Below are 22,892 nucleotides of genomic sequence, written 5' to 3' on the forward strand. Positions count from 1 at the left end.
GAGTTGTAGTCTGCTGTGCTCACACCAGGGGCGTACCTAGAGCATTTGACACCCGGGGCGGATCCTATATCTGGCACCCCCACCATAAAATGTAAAAACACCTACTGTGTCCCCTGCATACCTCTGCATCCTTCAATATCTTTTTGTCACTACTGTGTACCCCCCCCCTCCACAACTGCACCTCTGGACCCCTTTAAATTACACAGCACCCTGCATCTCTGGACCCCTTTACATTACACAGCACCCTGCACCTCTGAACCCCTTTACATTACACAGCACCCTGCACCTCTGGACCCCTTTACATTACACAGGACCTTGCACCTCTGGACCCCTTTACATTACACAGGACCTTGCACCTCTGGACCCCTTTACATTACACAGCAGCCTGCACCTCTGGACCCCTTTACATTACACAGCAGCCTGCACCTCTGGACCCCTTTACATTATACAGCTCTTGTACCTCTGGACCCCTTTACATAACACAGCACCCTGAACCTCCTGACCCCTTTATATTTCACAGCCCTTGTACCTCTGGACCCCTTTACATTACACAGCACCCTGAACCTCTGGACCCCTTTACATTACACAGCCCTTGTACCTCTGGACCCCTTTACATTACACAGCACCCTGCACCTCTGCACCCCTTTACATTACACAGCCCCTCACAGCTCTGGACCCCCTGCATGTTACACAGACCCCCTACAGTGCAGACCCCCCTCCCTACCATACAGACCCCCATCTACAGTACAGAATCCTCCCCTACAGTGCAGACCCTCCTACAGCACAGACCCCTCCACCCTACAGCGCAGACCCCCCCCTACAGTGCAGACCCCCCCCCCTACAGTACAGAATCCTCCCCTACAGTACAGAATCCTCCCCTACAGTACAGAATCCTCCCCTACAGTGCATACCCTCCTACAGTACAGACCCCTCCACCCTACAGCGCAGACTCCCCTACAGCGCAGACTCCCCTACAGCACAGACTCCCCTACAGTACAGACTCCCCTACAGTACAGAATCCTCACCTACAGTGCCGAATCTTCCCCTACAGTACAGACCCCTCCCCCTACAGTGCAGACCCCCTACAGTGCAGACCCCCCTACAGTGCAGGACCCCCCCTACAGTGCAGGACCCCCTCTACAGTGCAGGACCCCCTCTACAGTGAAAGACCCCCCCTACAGTGCAGACCCCCCCTACAGTGCAGACCCCCTCTACAGTGCAGTCCCCCCCTACAGTGCGGACCCCATCTACAGTGCGGACCCCCTCTACAGTGCAGGACCCCCCCTACAGTGCAGGACCCCCCTACAGTGCAGGACCCCTCTACAGTGCAGACCCCCCCTACAGTGCAGGACCCCCCCGACAGTGCTAGACCCCCCTACAGTGCTGGACCCCCCCTACAGTGTGGACCCTCTCTACAGTGCGGACCCCCTCTACAGTGCAGGACCCCCCCTACAGTGCTGGACCCCCCCTACAGTGCAGACCCCCCTACAGTGCAGGACCCCCCCTACAGTGCAGAACCCCCTCTACAGTGCAGGACCCCCCACAGTAAGGAAGGACCTAAGGACCCATAATGTACCTTGAGCCCAAGGCAGTGGCATTGCAGGGGGGAGGTGTGAGCAGCACCCGAGTGGAGTGACATCTGTCGGCTCAGTGATCCGGGACCCGGCGCAATAATCCCCTTCTCTCTGTGGTCACGTGACTCACGTCGCGCCGTTCTGATCAGTCTTGGGCAGCGGCTGTCACTCACAGCCGAGCAGAGTGAAGCCGCCTCCCCCTCCTTGTCTACACAGTGCTGTGCATGGAGGAGGGGGAGGCGGCTTCACTCTGCTCGGCTGTGAGTGACAGCCGCTGCCCGAGACTGATCAGAACGGCGCGACGTGACCACAGAGAGAAGGAGAAGGGGAAGGGGATTATTGCACCGGGTTCCGGCTGCCCGTCACAGCGTGGAAAAAAAAAGAAAAAAAAGAAATGAACAAACTGCCAGCGGCCGTTTTAAACATAATATAGGCACCGGCCTGGGGGGAAATTTCCACCCTGCCCCCCGGCCCAGCCCGCCCCTGGGCACCGTCCCTTCAACTGACACCAACAATGGGGCAGAATTCCTTCCGTTGACACAATCGATGGAGCACTATTCCTCCAGCTGACATCAACGAAGGGGCACTATCTCTCCAACTGACACCATCAAAAGGGTACAATTCCTCCCATTGACACCAACAATAGGGAACTATCCCTCCAACTGACATCAATTATGGGGCACCATCCCTTCAACTGACACTATCAATAGGGAACAATTCCTTCCATTGATAACAACACTGGGGCCACTTTTCCTACCACTGACACCAACAAAAGGGCAAAATCCCTCCAACTGACACCAACAATAGGGTAGAATTCCTGACATTGACAGCAAGGTTGGGACACTGTTCCTACAGCTAATATCAATGATGGGGCACTGTCCCTTCAACTACCACTATCAAAAGGGCACAATTCATCCCATTGACATGAATGATGGGACACAATTCCTTCCATTGATACCAACAATGGGCCTCTTTTCCTCCCACTGATACCAACGAAAGGGCAAAATCCCTACAACTTACACCAACAATGGGGCAGAATTCCTTCCATTGTCAGCAACGATGGGGCACTATCCTTCCAACTAACACCAAAGATAGGCCAGAATTCCTTCCATTAACACCAACGATGGGGCACTATCCTTCCAACTAACACCAAAGATAGGCCAGAATTCCTTCGATTGAAGTCAAAGATGGGGCACTATCCCTCCAACTGACACCAACAATGGGGAAGAATTGCATCCTTGGACACCAAAGATGGGGCACTATCCTTCCAAATGACACCAAAGATAGGGAATTGTTTACTCCCATTGGATACCGAGACATTTTCTATTCCCACTGGGCACAGTCTGACCCCCTCCTAAAGTATGAAGGACAGTAAACTGGCCCTTTGTTTAGAATGTTTGGAGACCCCCACCCCGCGTTCTGGTGTATATAAGGACATTTCAGCTAAAAAAAAAAAGGGATACATTTTTCCTGGAAATCAATCCTGTGATTATTTTGTATCATTCTCTCAGATACGTAACAAGTTCTTCTTCTTTCCTCCGCTCCACACCCAACAATTGCGCACTGCGAGGAGTTTTGCCAATAAACAACTCAGATTGATGGCTCAGTTATGGATGGGGGGAGGGGGCGTTGCAAGTGCTGTCATGCTAATCCTTTCAACTTTTTCCAATGCATTTAATGCTACACAGCAGAGCCATATAATTAAGTAAATTGGGAGGATGACAAGACGTTTGCGTTATTAATGGCAGGCGCGGGAAATGACTTTTTTTTCCGTCCTATTAAAGGACGGAGAAAAAGTTCTCGATAAAAGAACGCGGCAGATCTTTTCTTCTGGAGGAAGTGCCGGCTCCCCCTAGAAGTGAATTATTGTTTCCAGTTATTTATGAATTGTGATTTATCCTGTCACTGTACTGTTTACGGCGGGGGGGGGGGGGAGTTCACTTTAAGCACCGCCACTAATTTTGACAAATAACCCGCGGAAATGGCTGTTTTTTTTATTATGCAAATATTCCGGTGAAAACATCTGCGCCCTTCATTCCTCAATGCCGTTTTAGTAGGTTGGTGAATCAAAGTGTTGGGGTCAGGGCGCGCTTTATGCTACCGGGAGGGGGGCGTCCGCGATGTGAAAAAGGAGCGACCATTTTATCGTTATGCTAATTTCTCGGAAAGTCGATCCGGAGATTGGAGGTGGAAGGAGACACCTTGGTAGGATGACTTCATCACTTTGAAGGCCAAGTTCTAATATCCAGAACAATAAGATACCCGACCACTAGCACTCTTTTATTAAAGTGGTTGTAAACCCTTACAAACCACTTTGACCTACAGGTAAGTCTAGATTAAGGCCTACCTGTAGGTCCAAGAAATATCTCCTAAACCTACACGGCTTAGGAGATATTTACCCGAAGACACCCACCGATGTCTACGGCGCATGCGCCGTAGACAGCGGTGCGCAGGCGCACTGGGTAAGCCGCAGATCGCAGCGATATGCGGCGAGTGTCGGCTCCCGTGCGCATGCGCAGGAGTGACGTCATCGCTTCTCCGGCGAATCACAGCGCTGGAGCAGCGAGACCCACCAAGAAGATGGACGCTCGGAACTACAGGGGACAGCGGTGACTTCGCTGGCTACTGTGTCAGGTAAGTGACACATAATGGACTACTATGCGATGCGATGCAATGCGATGCACAGTAGTCCATTATGCTTTACCTTTGCAGGGAATGAAAGAGGAAGTAAACTCATCAGGGTTTACTTCCTCTTTAACCTCTTGCCATCCAGGCAACGTGTGCCGAGGGGGAAGAAGGTGGGCCTTAACGGCCACATGGTGCATATATGTGTGAATGGGTTTCTTTGCTGAGGGTGCGCTCATTGCACGCTCCCAGCACAAAGTCAAAGATAGCTCCAGGGTCTCTAAATGGCCAGGAGCCTTCGGGACTAGCTCCCACTCATGTGACCAATGTGACAGCCAATCACAGTGGTCGCTTGATCAGATATATATATATATATATATATATATATATATATATATATATATATATATATAATATATTTTATAATAATATAATAATATAATATAATATAATATAATATAATATAATAATATAATATAATATAATATAATAATAATATTATATATATATATATATATATATATATATATATATATATATATATATATATATATAAAATGTAAAAAAGAAAAAAATATTATTTTTTTTGTTTGTTCTGTCACCAGCCAGTGTCCCTGATCACCGCCACACCGTATGATGATGCTGTACTGCACTGGTGACAGTATGTAAAAAATAAAATAACATTTTAAATAGTTTTCATTTTTTTAATTTTCCAAAAAAATCATGACAAAAAATTACAACTTCCAAAAGCTCACCATGCCTCCTACTAAATACCTTGGACTGTCTACTTTCCAAAAAGGGGCGATTTGGGGGGTATTTGTACTTTCCTGGCATTCTCGGGGGCGGGGCCTCAAGAAATTAGAACGGCCATCAGTACATCAGGATTGATCAATTTTCATATATATATATATAAATAGATAGATAGATATAGTTTGTGGACTTTATAGCTGTCCTACAGACTAGATAATAGATGCTGATTTGGGTTATTTTCACCAAAGAAATGGAGCAGATTATATTCTGACCTAAAGTTATGAAGAAAGATTATTTACTGTATTTGCTAAATTTTATAACAGAAACAAAGATAAACTTTTTCGAAATTCTCTGACTTTTTTTGTTTATTTAGCAAAAATTAAAAAAAAAAACCCCTAGAGGTTATTAAATACCACAAAATAAAGTTCTATTTGTGTGAATAAAATGATACAAATGTCATTTGGGTACAGTGTAGCCTGACCGTGTAATCGTCATTCAAAGAGTGAGAACGCTGAAAGCTGAAAATTGGGCTGGGGGGGGGGGGGGGGGGGTTGGTGCCCAGTATTGAAGGGGTTAAAGAGGTTATTTTATACACTATGGAGGGGTTTCCACTTTTATCCTTAATGTGTCAGTGACGGGACGGATTTCTGAATGAGGAGTTTTCCCCTTACAAATGATCAGGATGTTTTCATTGATGACTACATGAAGACCTGCATGGTGGTTTATATCTAATGCTCGCTATTCTTTATGTTTGGACGCCACTTTTCATTTTATTTCACTTGGATTTGGTTATTCAATTAATGAGCACTTTGATTATTACCGTATTTATGGACGTATAACACGCACATTCATTTTAAGAGGGAAGTTTCAGGAAAAAAACGTACATTTTATATAAGGAACTTTGAAGCAAAATAAGGGTCAGTGCCCATCTGCAGCCTCGCCATTGCCATCGATGCAGCCTCGCCATTGCCATCGATACAGCCTCACCATTGCCATCGATGCAGCCTCGCCATTGCCATCGATGCAGCCTCGCCATTGCCATCGATGCAGCCTCGCCATTGCCATCAATGCAGCCTCGCCATTGCCATCGATACAGCCTCGCCATTGCCATCGATACAGCCTCACCATTGCCATCGATGCAGCCTCGCCATTGCCATCCATGTAGCCTCGCCATTGCCATCAATGCAGCCTCGCCATTGCCATCGATGCAGCCTCGCCATTGCCATCGATGCAGCCTCGCCATTGCCATCCATGTAGCCTCGCCATTGCCATCCATGCAGCCTCGCCATTGCCATCGATGCAGCCTCGCCATTGCCATCGATGCAGCCTCGCCATTGCCATCGATGCAGCCTCGCCATTGCCATCCATGTAGCCTCGCCATTGCCATCGATGCAACGTCACCATTGCCATCCATGCAGCCTCACCATTGCCATCAATGCAGCCTGATTGATGCCCATCTGCAACTTAGAGGGGGCAGGGAGGGGGGTGGGAGGAGCACAGACAGATTACATACAGTGAGAATCTCCTATGATAGACAGAACAGGGGTCCAATGGCGGCCCAGGAGACGGGACTTCCTATTACAGAGGCCACCAAGTAAACAGGAGATTCTCACTGTATGTAATCTGACGGCGCCCGTCCCTCCCCCTCCCTGTCCCCCCCCCCCCCCGAGGCAGATAAAATTGAAGTATTGGCGTATAACACGCACACGCTATTTGCCATCGATGCAGCCTCACCATTGCCATCGATGCAGCCTCGCCATTGCCATCGATGCAGCCTCGCCATTGCCATCGATGCAGCCTCACCATTGCCATCGATGCAGCCTCGCCATTGCCATCGATGCAGCCTTAGCATTGCCATCGATGCAGCCTCACCATTGCCATCAATGCAGCCTGATCGATGCCCATCTGCAGCTTAGAGGGGGCAGGGAGGGGGGCGGGACGAGCACAGACAGATTACATACAGTGAGAATCTCCTATGATAGACAGAACAGTGGTCCAATGGCGGCCCAGGAGACGGGACTTCCTATTACAGAGGCCGCCAAGTAAACAGGAGATTCTCACTGTATGTAATCTGACGGCGCTCGTCCCTCCCCCTCCCTGTCCCCTCCTATTGACGCACACGCTATTTGCACCCGATTTTCATGGTGAAAAGTGAGTGTTATACACCAATAGATACACTACATGTTTATACTTTGAGAAATTTTCCATATTTGGATATTTGCACATCATTTTTGTTTATAATTATAAATTTCCGAACAACCCTGGAATTCAAGAGGTTAAAAAAGAGTCGCAGAGCTGCTGGCGCTCCGGCCTTGGTGTGAATCGTCAGAGGCGGTGAAGGGCTTCCAGGGGAAAGTGACCCGGGCATCTCTAGAGATCACTGAGGGCCCCTTCCGTGGGTGCCGCTTTGCCACTAGGGTTGCCACCTTTTCTTCAAGCCAAACCCGAACACTTTAGCAGCACAGGGCACATAGGATTATAAAAGACCGGGGACACCTTTGGGTGCCCCCCAATTAGAGTGGTTACACAGCGTGCTGCGACAAAGTGGGTGTGGCCAAACTGTTCTTGCTAACATCCTGCCCCCCCCACCCCCAGTGAGGCCAAACCTGCCCTCAGAGAGGGGGCTGCAGCTCCCGAATGGCAACAGATTTTTGTGTGACTATCTCAGTTACTTGGGGAGCCACAACCCAGTCTAAATAATGTGTCCGGGTTTCAGGCAGACTGAAGATTCCAAACACACTGGGGGGGGTGTCAGGCCGGCGTTGCCCGCTGTGACAGTTTTAATTTGACTCGCTGGGCGCCCGCCGTCACACAAAGTCTGGCCTCCCGGTTTGGCTCCTTTGATAGACCGCACACTTGTCCAACGTCGGGACATGTGCTGTCTATCATGGGTAGTTGCCGGTAGGCGCCCGGAAAGTCAAAATAAACCTGTCACAGTGAGTGATGCCAGCCTGTGTGATGATCCAGCCGGCTCTCCTCTTCCTCTTTTTCCCTGGTCTCCTGCACTGGTGAGGCTGCATTGCTGGGTACAGGTGAGGCTGCATTGCTGGGCACTGGTGAGGTTGCATTGCTGGACACTGGTGAGGTTGCATTGCTGGGCACTGGTCAGGATGCTTTGGATGGGCACTAGTCAGGCTGCATTTATGGGCACTGGTGAGATTGCGTAGATGGGCACTGGTGAGTCTGTATTGCTGAGCACTGGTCAGGCTGTATAGCTGGGCACAGGCGAAGCTGCATTGCTGGGCACTGATGAGGCTACATTGATGGGCGCTGGTGAGGCTGCATTGCTTGGCACTGGTGAGGCTGCATAGATGGGCACTGGTGAGGCTGCATTGATGAGCACCGGTGAAGCTGCATAGGTGGGCACTAGTGAGGCTGCATTGATGGGCACTGGTGAGGCTGCTTAGATGGGCACTGGTGAGGCTGTATAGGTGGGCATGGGTCAGACTGCATTGCTGGGCACTGGTGAGGCTGCATTGCTGGACATTGGGCACTGGTGAGGCTGCATAGATAAGCACTGGTGAGGCTGCATAGATAAACACTGGTGAGGCTGCATTGCTGGGCACTGCCGAGGCTGCATAAATGAGCACTGGTGAGGCTGCATTGCTAGGCACTGGTGAGGCTGCATAGATGGGCACTGGTCAGACTGCATTGCTTTGCACTGGTGAGGCTGCATAGATGGGCCTTGATGAGGCTGTATAGGTGGGCACTGGTCAGACTGCATTGCTGGGCACTGGTGAGGCTGCATAGATGGGCATTGATGAGGCTGTATAGGTGGGCACTGGTCAGACTGCATTGCTGGGCACTGGTCAGACTGCATAGATGGGCACTGGTGAGGCTGCATTGGTGAGGTTGCATACATGGGCACTGGTGAGGCTGTATAGGTGGGCACTGGTGAGGCTGTATAGGTGGGCACTGGTCAGACTGCATTGCTGGGCACTGGTCAGACTGCATAGATGGGCACTGGTGAGGCTGCATAGGTGAGGTTGCATACATGGACACTGGTGAGGCTGAATACATGGGCACTGGTGAGGCTGCATTGCTGGGCACTGGTGAAGTACTTTAGCAGTTGATATACAGTGCTGTACAAGATCACAAACACTAAAAGTAATTCAGAAATAATAATTCAATTCATACACTAAAAACAATGCATAACAAATCTGCAGTGATGAATAATAAGTGACGGATATCCCATAAGTATAAATATTCCGATGTGGTCCCCGAAGACCTTTATATGGAAGTATTGGAGATCCTCTCAGGTGAGCACAGCAGGGGATGGAGGAAAGAGGAGAAGAGAACGGGGGACCCCAACAGTGAAGTATAGAAGACGAGTATTTATTCTTTTACAGAGAAAATAAGGTAAAACGTGAACGAGCAGCGAGCTCGCGGCCTGGCGTCCCTTCCGGTGCCCATCTATTCCGACGCGTATCGCCACGATCACGCGACTTCATCAGGGAACACATATGAGCCCTGGAGGTGTCCTTAAACCCCCCTTCCTGCCCAGACCAATCCTCAGCTTTCAGCGCTGTCACACTTTGAATGACAATTACGCGGTCATACAAGCTGGCATTTTTATTTTTTGCCAAACAAAAACGAAAAAAGATGGAAAATTTGGAAAAAAATAAAAATCATGTTTCATAGTCTGTTGTAAAATTTAGCAAACGGGTAATTTTTCTCCTTCACTGATATGTGTTGATTAGGCGGCACTGATGGGCAATGATAGGGCAGTAATGATGGGCACTGGTAGGTGTTACTAATAGGTACCACTGATAGATGACACAGGTGGACACTGATATGCTGCACTGATGGGGACAAATAAGGCGGTAGTGATGGCCACTGATAAGATGGCACTGATGGGCCCTGATGGGTGGCACTGATGGGCACTGGTAGGTGACACTGATGGCCACTGGTAGGTGTTACTGATAGGTACCACTGATAGATGGCACTGATAGGCTGCACTGATGGGGACAGATAAGGCAGTGGTGATGACCACTGATAAGATGGCACTGATGGGCCCTGATGGGTGGCACTGATGGGCACTGGTAGGTGGCACCGATGGGCACTGGTAGGTGACACTGATGGCCACTGGTAGGTGTTACTGATAGGTACCACTGATAGATAGCACTGATGGGCACTGATAGGTGGCACTGATGGGCACTGGTAGGTGGGACCGATGGGCACTGGTAGGTGACACTGATGGGCAACACTGTTGATTAGGCACAGATTGGTGGCACTGTGGGCACTGATGAGTGGCACTGGTAGGTAGCACTGATGTACACTCGTAGGTGGCACTGGCAGGTGGCATAGGTGGGCATAGATGAGCTGGTGGCAGGTCCCCTTGATCGGGACAGATGTCCCTCTGAGAGCCGACGGCGATCGCTTTTTTTTTTTTTCTCTATCAGCGCGAGGAGAAAAAATAGCCGATTACCGATCTTCTGTTTACATCACATGATCAGCTGTCATTGGCTGACAGATGATCACATGGTAAGGGTTGGGATCGTGCCATAAACCCGCTGATCATAGAGCGCGCAGCGAGTGACCCCTGCGGAGGGCGCACAGGCCGCTCGGGCGCGGGAGGACGTCTATTGATGTACTCCCGGCAAAGTAGATTCTCGCTGTAGCCGTCATTCGGATATAGCGCGGACCTGAAGACGTTAATGTTATGTGCTGGTGAGCGGGCATTTTCTTGAAGTCCTACAATTAAAACAATATGGCGGCCATTTTTTTTAGTAGATGTGCATGAGAGTACAACTGCGGCCATTTTCTTGTAGCCCATCATAAGTTATATGCAATGTAATCTGCAAGGGATGCCGCAAGACTGGCATTTGTTGGGTGCTGAGGCACCTCAGTGCATGAAAATATTTTGCTATTGTGCCCCCCCCCCCCTCCGATGGGTCAGGGGCCACAAATCAGGGTCTGTATTATTTTCCAGTTGCCCAGTACTGGTTCGGAGGAATAACAATGTTACATTGTAGCGCTCCCATCAGGATTATTGTCTTCTCTTCAGAAGATTCGTGTTTTTGGCGTTGGGCGTTTTCTCGCCCCTCCTGGTAAATGTTTATTTGTTCTTTTTTGATGAAAAACGCGGAATGTTCGGGGAGGAAAGCTGGCGTTGTATCTGCATATAAATGAGGGTTGGCGCCGCGCACCGCGCCCCTCTCTAATGCCGCTTGTTCAAACTTGTGATGGAAGATCGATCGTCTTCTCTGCCGGAGAGCAGGCCGCTCCTCCTCTCTCCTCCGGGATTCACCCCCCGTCATTCTTCATAAGAAATACTTCTCATCATCGGTCATGTGTGGAAGTCACACCAATCACTGACGTCCTTCATAGGATTTATTTCCCGGGTTTGGGGGAGAGACGCACGGCGCTAATTCTAATCGGTCTGCTCCCCAGGTGACAAGGAAAACGAAATCTCATACAAAAGAAGCAAATTGTTGCAGCTCTCCGATCATTAATACATCGCTACATAGATTCATAAATACAAGCCGGGCAAGTCCCTGAATGTGACCTGCAGTCCCTGTACAGCAGAGCTGGAGGGTGAGAGGAAGAAGCAGCACAAGCAGCCAATCAGTTCCGTGTGCTGACAAGAAGGGAGAACAGTGGCGGTGCGTCTATTAAGGGCACACGGGCACCACCCCCTCTCTTCTGCTCACCCCTCTATCACTAATAGATTCTTGGCTGCCTCCCCCTATTCAGGAGCCTGAATTACAGTGGGGGGGGAGGGGATTGAGGTGTGTTTTTGAAGCACCTGATTGGAGCCAGAGACTCTAATGGGCGTCAAAAAAAGTGACCTGCGAGCTCCATGCTGGGCAGTCGCAGGTCACTCAGCTGTGTAAGGAAATGGAATGAATATTCTCTTTCCTAACATTAAACTGCATCTCCACCAATCAGGTGCTCGGGTCTGTTACCTGTCACCTGATTGGCTGAAATGACAGGCGCCTATCAGGAGGAGAGGCTGGGAGATGAGGACGGCAGGAGACGCACAAAGGGCCCAGCTCATCACCATCACCCGCCTGCCCCACCAAGACAGGGTAAGTGCTGGGCAGATGGCAAGCGGGTGGCGGGTCACACTGGGGGCATTTAATGGGCACACTGGCAGCATATGATGGGAACACTGGCATTTGATGGCACATTGGCAGCATTTAATTTTAATTTTAATTTGGCACAGTGGCGCCAACTGATGGCACAGTGACAGAATTTGAGGGTACAGTGACAGTGTTTGAGGGCACAGTGGCAGCATTTGGGCACAGTGGCAGAATTTGATGGACATAGTGGCAGTGTTTGGGCACAGTGGCAGCATTTTATGGGCACAGTGGCAGCGTTTGGGCACAGTGGCAGAATTTGATGGGCATAGTGGCAGTGTTTGGACACAGTGGCAGCGTTTTATGGGCACAGTGGCAGCGTTTGGGCACAGTGGCAGAATTTGATGGGCATAGTGGCAGTATTTGGGCACAGTGTCAGCGTTTGACGGTACAGTGGCAGCATTTGGGCACAGTGTTAGTGCTTGAGGGCACAGTGGCAGCGTTTGGCACAGTGGCAGTGTTTGGGCACACTGGCTGCGATTGATGATATTTTTGGCCAGTGCACAGAGCAAGGTCCATAAAGACATGGATGAGCGAGTTTGGGGTGTATGAACTTGACTGATCTGCACAGAGTCCTGACCTCAACCCGATAGAACACCTTTGCGATGAATTAGAGTGGAGACTGCGAGCCAGGCCTTCTCCTCCAACATCAGTGTCTGACCTTACAAATGCTCTTCTGGAAGAATGGTCAAACATTCCCATAGACACCCTCCTAAACCTTGTGGATGGCCTTCCCAGATGAGGTGAAGCTGTTATAGCTGCAAAGGGCCAACTCAATATTGTACCCTCCGGACTAAGACTGGGGGGGGGGTCATTAAAGGTCATGTGTGTGTAAAGGCAGGCGTCCCAATACTTTTGGGATGGAACGTCTGAACTAAGGTAACAGTGGGGAATTAAAAATCATCCTGAGGGTCAGATGCAGGTGATAGCTGGCTTCACCCAACATGACCAGCAGTGGCGTCCCGTCCATACGGGGTGCGGGGGTGCCACCCCCCTAATCCATGTGCCCGGCCCCTAATCTCCATGCCGGGTGCGGGACGCATGAATTTCAATGTTTTTTTTTTTTTGTTTTTTTTTTTAAGCAAGTGATTGGAGCCTGAGGCTGTAACTGGCTTCGGGGGGCGCAGAACACGGAGCCCACCCTCTTGTGTGACAATAGCGAATTCATTGCAGCAGAATCTCTGACCTCTTCCGGTCTAATGAGAACCTTCATGGCCAAAGACAGCCGACATCCTTCAATATGTGGTGGGTTGTGAGCAGGGCAGCCATCAGGGGGGTACAGCCGATACAACTGTAAGGGGCCCGATCATCTGGAGGGGCCCTGGCAGGAGCAGGTGGAGGGGAACCCAGTTGGGGGGCTCACATGTATACAGGTGAGGAGGGGGCCTGACATGTATACAGGAGGGGCTGGCATGTATATAGGTGAGGGGGCCCAACATGTACACAGGTGTGAGGGGGGCCTGACATGTATACGGGTGTGAGGGGGGCCTGACATGTATACGGGTGTGAGGGGGGGCTGACATATATACAGGTGTGAGGGGGGCCTGACATGTATACGGGTGTGAGGGGGGGCTGACATATATACAGGTGTGAGGGGGGCCTGACATGTATACGGGTGTGAGGGGGGCCTGACATGTATACGGGTGTGAGGGGGGGCTGACATATATACAGGTGTGAGGGGGGCCTGACATGTATACGGGTGTGAGGGGGGGCTGACATATATACAGGTGTGAGGGGGGGCTGACATGTATACGGGTGTGAGGGGGGGCTGACATATATACAGGTGTGAGGGGGGCCTGACATGTATACGGGTGTGAGGGGGGCCTGACATGTATACGGGTGTGAGGGGGGGCTGACATATATACAGGTGTGAGGGGGGCCTGACATGTATACGGGTGTGAGGGGGGCCTGACATGTATACGGGTGTGAGGGGGGGCTGACATATATACAGGTGTGAGGGGGGCCTGACATGTATACGGGTGTGAGGGGGGCCTGACATGTATACGGATGTGAGGGGGGGCTGACATATATACAGGTGTGAGGGGGGCCTGACATGTATACGGGTGTGAGGGGGGGCTGACATATATACAGGTGTGAGGGGGGCCTGACATGTATACGGGTGTGAGGGGGGGCTGACATATATACAGGAGTGAGGGTGGGAAGCCAACATATATACAGATGTGAGGGGGTTGACATATATACAGAATTGGGGAAGGGAGCTGGGTGCGTAAAAGGTGTGAAGAGGGGGGCTCACATATATACAGGTGTGAGGGGGACGGAGTGCATATTCGGTGGCATGGCCGTGGGCAGGCCCTGGGGAATGTTGGTGGCCAGGCTGGGGGGGAGGGGCAGGCCTAAAGCTGTGTAAAGGGCCCAAAACAATTTCAATTGGCAGACTCCGAGACTTTAAAGAGGAAGTAAACCCTGATGAGTGTTACTTCCTCTTTCATTCCCTGCAAAGGTAAAGCATAATGGACTACTGTGCATCGCATCGCATCGCATCACATAGTAGCCCATTATGTGTCACTTACCTGACACAGGAGCCAGTGAAGTCGCCGCTGTCCCCTGTAGTCCGACGCATCCATCTTGCTGGTGGCGTCTCGCAGCTCCGCCGCTGTCATTCGGCGAAGCCGTGATGACGTCACTCCCGCGCATGCGCACGGGAGTCGACACGCGCGGCAGCTCCATTCTTGGAAATGCCGCGCTCAGTGACAGTAGACAGCGGTGCCCGTTTTCGGGCAAATATCTCCTAAACCATATAGGTTTAGGAGATATTGCTTGGACCTACAGGTAAGCCTTTATCTAGGCTTACCTGTAGGTCAAAGTGGTTTGTAAGGGTTTACAACCACTTTAATAGGAGGACATCCATACAGGGAAAGGCCCCAGTAAGGTGCCACTTCTGCACATGCAGGTTTGCCGTCTCCTATGGCAACAGTTCCTAACACAAACTTCAACAGTTCTCTGCGCTTCACTACAATGTCCACTTGCAGCTCTTCAGCCCCTTGAGCTCCCGGTCTCTCATTGGACTCTCTGATTCACTGACTCTGAATCCCGGGAGCCCCTCAAGGCTGGTATCTCCCTCCAGCATCACCCCCGCTTCCCTGGTTGGGTCCCTGGCTTGGCACTCCAGATACCTTTCAAGCTTCACCCCACTGGCCTGCTCGGTCCCTGGCCGGACACACAAGGCTGCTCTGCAAGCCTCACCTCCGCTGGTTGGGTTCCTGACTTGATCACCGCCTGAAGTCCCCCGATTCTCCACCGTGCCCGTTCGGTGAGAATACGGCTCCGGTACTTGCTTCAGTTACTCATTGTGGTCCCCGGTAATATGGTGGTTGGTCCCGTTGTGGTGACAGCTTCCCCTCTACCTCCAACCACAACAGGTTCTCCGGCCGGCAGAACCGTCACTTCCTGTTGGACTGCAAGCCCCAATCCCAACCCTTAATTCTGGATAGGCCCTCAGACAGCCAGATGCCCCCAGGATAGGCCCAAACTCCGGCCTAGCATCCCGGGGCAACACGACACATGTCTACCCAGGCAGCAGTCTGGGTGGCACAGAACACAGATCACCTGACTCCACCCAAATATATAGGTTCTCCCAGCAGGCCAAGAGATTCAAGGAAACCCCCGCGGCCCATTGGTTGAGATATCCCATATACCCATAACTTGACCCTGAAATGACCTTCTCACATCTAATGCCACCAAGTGCCCGGCAGAAGTGAAAGGTACAACAAGGCCAAACTTAGGGAGAAATCAATGGATCTCTAACAACTATCCACAGTAGCCACTCCTGACAAGGAATTCGGTGAGGGGCTCCCAGATTAAACCCCGGGGGCCCTACAAAATATTTGCTCATATCTGCCTCTTAAGGTAAGGAGGCCTTTGTCCGTCCCTCTCCCCCAGGGGGTGGTGCTGGTTAGACGCCACTGATAACCAGAGACAGCCAGATATAATCCACGAGGAGGGCATTCTGGGGCAATATCCAGAGCTCTCCTTATTTACCCCCAGAGAAGGTAGGTCAGCAGGATAACGACCCTACTATGGATAGGGGCAAATGTGGAAAGGAAGAATAAAGGAAGGTATGAAAGAAGGGAAGGAAGGAAGGAAGAAGGGGAGGGAGGAAGGAAGGAGGAAAGGAAGGAATGAGGAAAGAAGGAAGGAGGAAAGGAAGGAGAGGGAAGAGAGGAAGGAAGGATGAAAGGAAGGAAGGAGAAAAGAAGGAGGAAAGGAAGGAAGGAAGGGAGGGAAGAAGGAAGAAAGAAGGGAAGGAAGGAAGAGAGGAAGCAAGAAGGAGGGAAGGAAGGGAGGAAAGAAGAAGGGAAGGAGGGAAGGGAGGAAGGAAGAAGGAGGGAAGAAGGAAGGAAGGAGGGAAGGAAGGAAGGAAGGAAGGAAGGAAGGAAGGAAGAAAGGAAGGAAGGAAGGAAGGAAGAAGGGAAGGAAGAAGGGAAGGAGGGAAGAAGGAAGGAAGGAGGGAAGGAAGGAAGGAAGGAAGGAAGGAAGGAAGGAAGAAGGGAAGGAGGGAAGAAGGAAGGAAGAAGGGAAGGAAGGAAAGAAGAAGGGAAGGAGGGAAGAAGGAAGGAAGAAGGGAAGGAAGGAAAGAAGGAAGAAAGAAGGGAAGAAGGAAGGAAGAAGGGAAGGAAGGAAAGAAGAAGGGAAGTAGGGAAGAAGGAAGGAAGAAGGGAAGGAAGGAAGGAAGAAAGAAGGGAAGGAGGGAAGAAGGAAGGAAGAAGGGAAGGAAGGAAAGAAGAAGGGAAGGAAGAAGGGAAGGAAGGAAGGAAGGAAGGAAGGAAGAAGGGAAGGAGGGAAGAAGGAAGGAAGAAGGGAAGAAGGAAGGAAGAAGGGAAGGAAGGAAGGAAGGAAGGAAGGAAGAAGGGAAGGAAGGAAAGAAGAAGGGAAGGAGGGAAGAAGGAAGGAAGAAGGGAAGGAAGGAAGGAAGGAAGGAAGGAAGAAAGAAGGGAAGGAGGGAGGGAGGAATCTGCAGATTCATAACATAATGTTCCTAGCTTCCAAGTACAAAGCAGCTTGCATGACTAAAGAGGAATCTTCACATACCTTGAGATATGTTTTAAAATGTTTTAAGGGTTCAAAAATCTGAGGAGATCAGTTATGCAAATAGTGACTTTGGATCTGCAGTCAGAGAATGGACCCGCCCACTCTTGCATGCGTACTTCAGTACTATTGGCCTATTGTGATATAAGGCCTAAGTGATGGATAGGGGTGAGGGCGAGGTGAGATTCACAGATCCGACTTCTGAGTTAAAGAAACAATTTACAGAACTCAGCAGCCAGGCATATATATATATATATATATATATATATACAGTATATATAGTTATCTTATATGTATAGTTTTAATGAATGGATGTTGTTGCGGTGCTTACAAAGGAATGTTTTGCTCGGAGAAGAAAAAAGCTGTTGCAGTAAATTTAGCCTCCAGCAGATTAGCGTGTCCCAGTACATGTCTAGTAATGCGATTAGCGCTGAGTGCTTAACACAATAAAGTCGTTTCTCATTAGTGTCTCCATAATCCTCTTTTCTCATTCCAGGCCCGACGAAGCTGCGTGGAAAGACGGCCAATCACCGACCAGTCCGGGCTTAACGGATCCCAAAACTTCCAGCCTGAATTCTACCTCTTCCAAGCTGTGTGTGGTGGGACAAGGCCTTCAGTGATGCCCCTCCGGAGCTGTGTGTGGTGGGACAAGGCCTTCAGTGATGCCCCTTCCAAGCTGTGTGTGGTGGGACAAGACCTTAAGTGATGCCCCTTCGGAGCTGTGTGTGGTGGGACAAGGCCTTCAGTGATGCCCCTTCCAAGCTGTGTGTGGTGGGACAAGGCCTTCAGTGATGCCCCTTCGGAGCTGTGTGTGGTGGGACAAGGCCTTCAGTGATGCCCCTTCGGAGCTGTGTGTGGTGGGACAAGGCCTTCAGTGATGCCCCTTCGGAGCTGTGTGTGGTGGGACAAGGCCTTCAGTGATGCCCCTTCGGAGCTGTGTGTGGTGGGACAAGACCTTAAGTGATGCCCCTTCGGAGCTGTGTGTGGTGGGACAAGACCTTAAGTGATGCCCCTTCGGAGCTGTGTGTGGTGGGACAAGGCCTTCAGTGATGCCCCTTCGGAGCTGTGTGTGGTGGGACAAGACCTTAAGTGATGCCCCTTCGGAGCTGTGTGTGGTGGGACAAGGCCTTCGGTGATGCCCCTTCCAAGCTGTGTGTGGTGGGACAAGGCCTTCATTGATGCCCCTTCGGAGCTGTGTGTGGTGGGACAAGACCTTCATTGATGCCCCTTCGGAGCTGTGTGTGGTGGGACAAGGCCTTCAGTGATGCCCCTTCGGAGCTGTGTGTGGTGGGACAAGGCCTTCAGTGATGCCCCTTCGGAGCTGTGTGTGGGGGGACAAGACCTTCAGTGATGCCCCTTCGGAGCTGTGTGTGGTGGGACAAGACCTTCATTGATGCCCCTTCGGAGCTGTGTGTGGTGGGACAAGACCTTCAGTGATGCCCCTTCGGAGCTGTGTGTGGTGGGACAAGACCTTCATTGATGCCCCTTCGGAGCTGTGTGTGGTGGGACAAGATCTTCGGTGACACTGTCATTGTTTACTCCATAAAACTGTCACTAAACGCTAGATTGCTGAATCCGGGCAACAAACCCCCTCTGGTTCCCACTATACCAAGCCTGAGTTTTATGGGAGCAACCAAATGGGGTTTCTGGGTGGTTCTGTGCCTTCAGGTCACTTGATTCTCTTCTCCATATATAATAACAGTGCAATGATGTATTATACAGGATTTGTATCACACCCACAGCTTGTGTAGCTCTTTACAATATAAAGGGAGAAAGGACACTTACATAACAATTCAATACAAGGAGGTTATTTATTGAAACATTTAAATGCAGCTGGGGGTAGTACTTTGGTATCATCCTCCTGTGATCTGGAGAGGGGGCACCAGTACTATCAGCCAATCATCAGTCTCTGCAGCTGCTTACAGAACCTACAGGCAGACAGGAAGAGTGCCCAGAGGAGTGACCTCATCAGTCTCCTTCTGCTCCTTCATTGTCCAATTACCAAACGGGGGTGTGTCCTGGCCCTGCTGTAGTGCTTGCTGCTGCAGTGGAGATTTCAGACCACCTGGCTAAGCTGTGTGCCAGGGGTGCCTGAATCACAAGCTGCATACAATGTATTGAATCGTTTTGGTAGGTAAAACACGTCCCATCTGTGTGTTACCTGGAATTCAGCTTTCCTTATCAGTTTTTTTATGGAGTGTCCCATCCAGGGGCGGACTGACAACTCATGGGGCCCCCAGGCAATCAGACATTATGGGGCCACACAGTATACACAAACACACACAAACACAGTATGCACAGACATGTTTCTATTGGCTGAGAAGGTACTGGAGAGGCGGGGCAGCTATAATCTCAGGATTTTTAGACCAAAAGGATGTCGGTGAGGGACACTTCAGAGACAGATGTAAAAAAAAAAACACAGATTTTTACATACTGTCCCTGGTTTTACTGAGGCTGCCAACCTTGATGGGGCCCCCTAGTGGCACGGGGCCCTCGGGCAGTGCCCGAGTGGCCCAATGGTCAGTCCGCCCCTGGTCCCATCAGATACTTTGTTTATGGGGAGACCCTAATGGCTTCTTATACTGATATCAGTGTGTCCGAAGACACTGGGAATGAAGCCCCAGCGGGTGGGAGGAGCTCAGGACTGCGCCCCGCTAACGCCTGCCCAAAACTGACCTATCCCATTGGGGTGGACCAATCCTTCAAATCCAATTCTGGGGCAGCCTGAGAATGAGGTGTCTCCATTGTTCAAGTGCTTTATTAGGGAGCCTTCCCTTCATAGACTTGATGTTTGTAGCGTCCAGCGTCATTGTTTCCAGTTCTATCGAGTTATAAAGATGTCGGGGGAATTTTTTTTATTTATTTTTTTGCCAAAATATACACATCGATTTTCCAAATATTGATCTTTTTTTTCTTTTTGTATTTTTTTTTTTTTAATATTTAAACAGAAGTTGGGGAATTGGTACGTAGGGTGCGGGATGATATTTTCTGAACCGTAAAATTGCGACCGTCTTCCCAACTTTAGTTACAGTGTATATAAGGCCAAAACTTCTCGTTGTCTTCAGTTTAGGGGAGACCAGAGAAAGATGAGGACCCCTTCCATTGGGGGGGGGGGGGGGATTCCTTTCACTTCCTGTCCCTGAGAAGCTACAGGAAATGAGAGAAAATCTCTCCAAATGATCGGAAATTCCTTCTTACCTGACACTGGAGAAGATGTCCCCATTAGGAGACTTCCCTTCACTTTCTTTTTAGTTACAACCATAAAAATGTTGAATTTCCTATCACTTCCTGTCCTGTTTATAGTCACCGAGACACAAAGAGTGAATCTATAGCAATAAAAACATGACAGGGGAGCTAAACCTTCCCCGGTCTACAAAAAAATATATATATATTTTAGCTTCAGATACAAAAGGTCAGAGGACGCAAATCGGCTTCTTTAAGGCTTGGTTCACATATATGAGGTGCGGGAAACGCAGCGAATCCCGCGCGACTTCCATTGTATTCGCACTGCGTTCTTGTGGACCACGGCGGGTGTAAATGTTTAGTTATCAATTCCCCCCGAAATGGTCCGCAAAATGAAATGCGATTCTCAGAATCAGATATATATATATGGATTGAATCGCATCGCATCCGCGCAAAAAGGGTGCAGGACCCTTATTTTTATCACCGCACTGGAATTGGGTCGCATTAATGGTCGCACACGTGTGATCCAATTCCAGCGCGGGGGAAAAAAAAAGTTCCTGCACCTATTTTGTGCGCGATGCGGTGTGATGCGAGCCATACAGATCAATGTCTCAAATCGCACTGCACAGACATCGCATCTACACTGGGGGGGAATAACGATCGCCTCCCCCGAGGATTGTGCGAGTTTTGCCCCCTTACATAGAAATGAAGGGTCTATAATTGTATTTTATATGATGGAGACAGAAGATCAACCAAAACTCCAGAGAAATCACACAATACAAATGTTATAAATGGAGTTCAGTGAGTAAAATAAGTATTTGATCCCCTTAGTAGTTGGTGGAGAAACCCTTGTTGGTGATCACAGAGGTCAGACGTTTCTTGTAGGTGGTGATGAGGTTCGCACTCATCTCAGGAGGGATTTTCTCCTCTCTTCTCTACAGATCTTCTCTAAATCCTGAAGGTCTCTTGGCAACTGGAAGTTTCCGCTCCTCCATAAATTCTCTATAGGATTAAGGTCTGGAGACTGGCTAGTCCTCCATGACCTTCATGTGCTTCTTTTTGAGCCATTTTTTTTCCTCCAAACACGGCGAGTCCCCCTCCTTAGGAAGACACGTGTATAGGCCCCCCTCCTCAGGAAGACACGTGTACAGGTCCCCCACCTCAGGAAGACACATGTACAGGTCCCCCTCCTCAGGAAGACACGTGTACAGGTCCACCTCCTCAGGAAGACACATGTGCAGGTCCCCCTCCTCAGGAACAGGAAGACACGTGTACAGATCCCCCTCCTCAGGAAGACACATGTACAGGTCCCTCTCCTCAGGAAGACACGTGTACAGGTCCCCCTCCTCAGGAAGACACATGTACAGGTCCTCCTCAGGAAGACACATGTGCAGATCCCCCTCCTCAGGAAGACACATGTACAGGTCCCCCTCCTCAGGAAGACACATGTACAGGTCCCCCTCCTCAGGAACAGGAAGAAACATGTACAGGTCCTCCTCCTCAGGAAGACACATGTACAGGTCCTCCTCCTCAGGAAGACACATGTACAGGTCCCCCTTCTCAGGAAGACACATGGACAGGTCCCCCTCCTCAGGAAGACACATGTACAGGTCCTCCTCCTCAGGAAGACACATGTACAGGTCCCCCTCCTCAGGAAGACACATGTACAGGTCCTCCTCCTCGGGAAGACACATGTACAGGTCCCCCTCCTCAGGAAGACACATGTACAGGTCCCCCTCCTCAGGAAGACACATGTACAGGTCCCCCTCCTCAGGAACAGGAAGACACATGTACAGGTCCCCCTCCTCAGGAAGACACATGTACAGGTCCCCCTCCTCAGGAACAGGAAGACACATGTACAGGTCCTCCTCCTCAGGAAGACACATGTACAGGTCCCCCTCCTCAGGAAGACACATGTACAGGTCCTCCTCCTCGGGAAGACACATGTACAGGTCCCCCTCCTCAGGAAGACACATGTACAGGTCCCCCTCCTCAGGCCAATGTGTATTGTAAGATCTTGGATGAGAACCTTCTTCCCTCATCCAGAACACTGAAGATGGGCCATGGATGGGTCTTCCAGCATGATAATGACCCAAAAACATACCGCCAAGGCAACAAAGTAGTTGATCAAGAAGAAGTACATGAAAATCATGGACTGGCCCGGCCAGTCTCCAGACCTTAATCCTATAGAAAATGTATGGAGGAGCTGAAACTTCGAGTTGCCAAGAAACCTTCAGGATTTAGAGAAGATCTGTAGAGAAGAGAGGAGCAAATCCCTCCTGAGATGTGTGGAAACCTCATCACCACCTACAAGAAACGTCTGACCTCTGTGATCACCAACAAGGGTTTCTCCACCAACTACTAAGGGGATCAAATACTTATTTTACTCACTGAACTCCATTTATAACATTTGTATTGTGTGATTTTTCTGGAGTTTTGGTTGATCTTCTGTCTCCATCATATAAAATACAATTATAGACCCTTCATTTCTATGTAAGGGGGCAAAACTCGCACAATCCTCGGGGGAGACGATTGTTATTCCCCCTCTGTATGTGAACCGAGCCTCAGGATGAATTCCAGATAGGATAATTTTTACAGCTTAGAACAATGTAACAATAGATAGTTACTGTGT

General features: G+C 50.0%; 1 protein-coding gene across 1 annotated transcript in view; it reads left to right on the forward strand.

The window, feature by feature from the left end:
* The window catches only part of LOC143989351 (photoreceptor cilium actin regulator-like), a 37,191-nt gene extending 15,316 nt beyond the window's left edge, over window positions 1-21,875 (forward strand). Inside the window, exon 2 of the mRNA XM_077489449.1 lies at window positions 17,574-21,875. Within this exon, the coding sequence (XP_077345575.1) occupies window positions 17,574-17,697 (124 nt within the window). The 3' untranslated portion in view covers window positions 17,698-21,875. The remainder of the gene's footprint in view (window positions 1-17,573) is intronic.
* The last annotated feature ends 1,017 nt before the right edge of the window (window positions 21,876-22,892 follow it).

The sequence above is a fragment of the Lithobates pipiens genome, unplaced genomic scaffold, assembly GCF_037356315.1.
Source record: "Lithobates pipiens isolate NorthernLeopardFrog02 unplaced genomic scaffold, aLitPip1_a1.2 Scaffold_18, whole genome shotgun sequence".
NCBI lineage: Eukaryota > Metazoa > Chordata > Amphibia > Anura > Ranidae > Lithobates > Lithobates pipiens.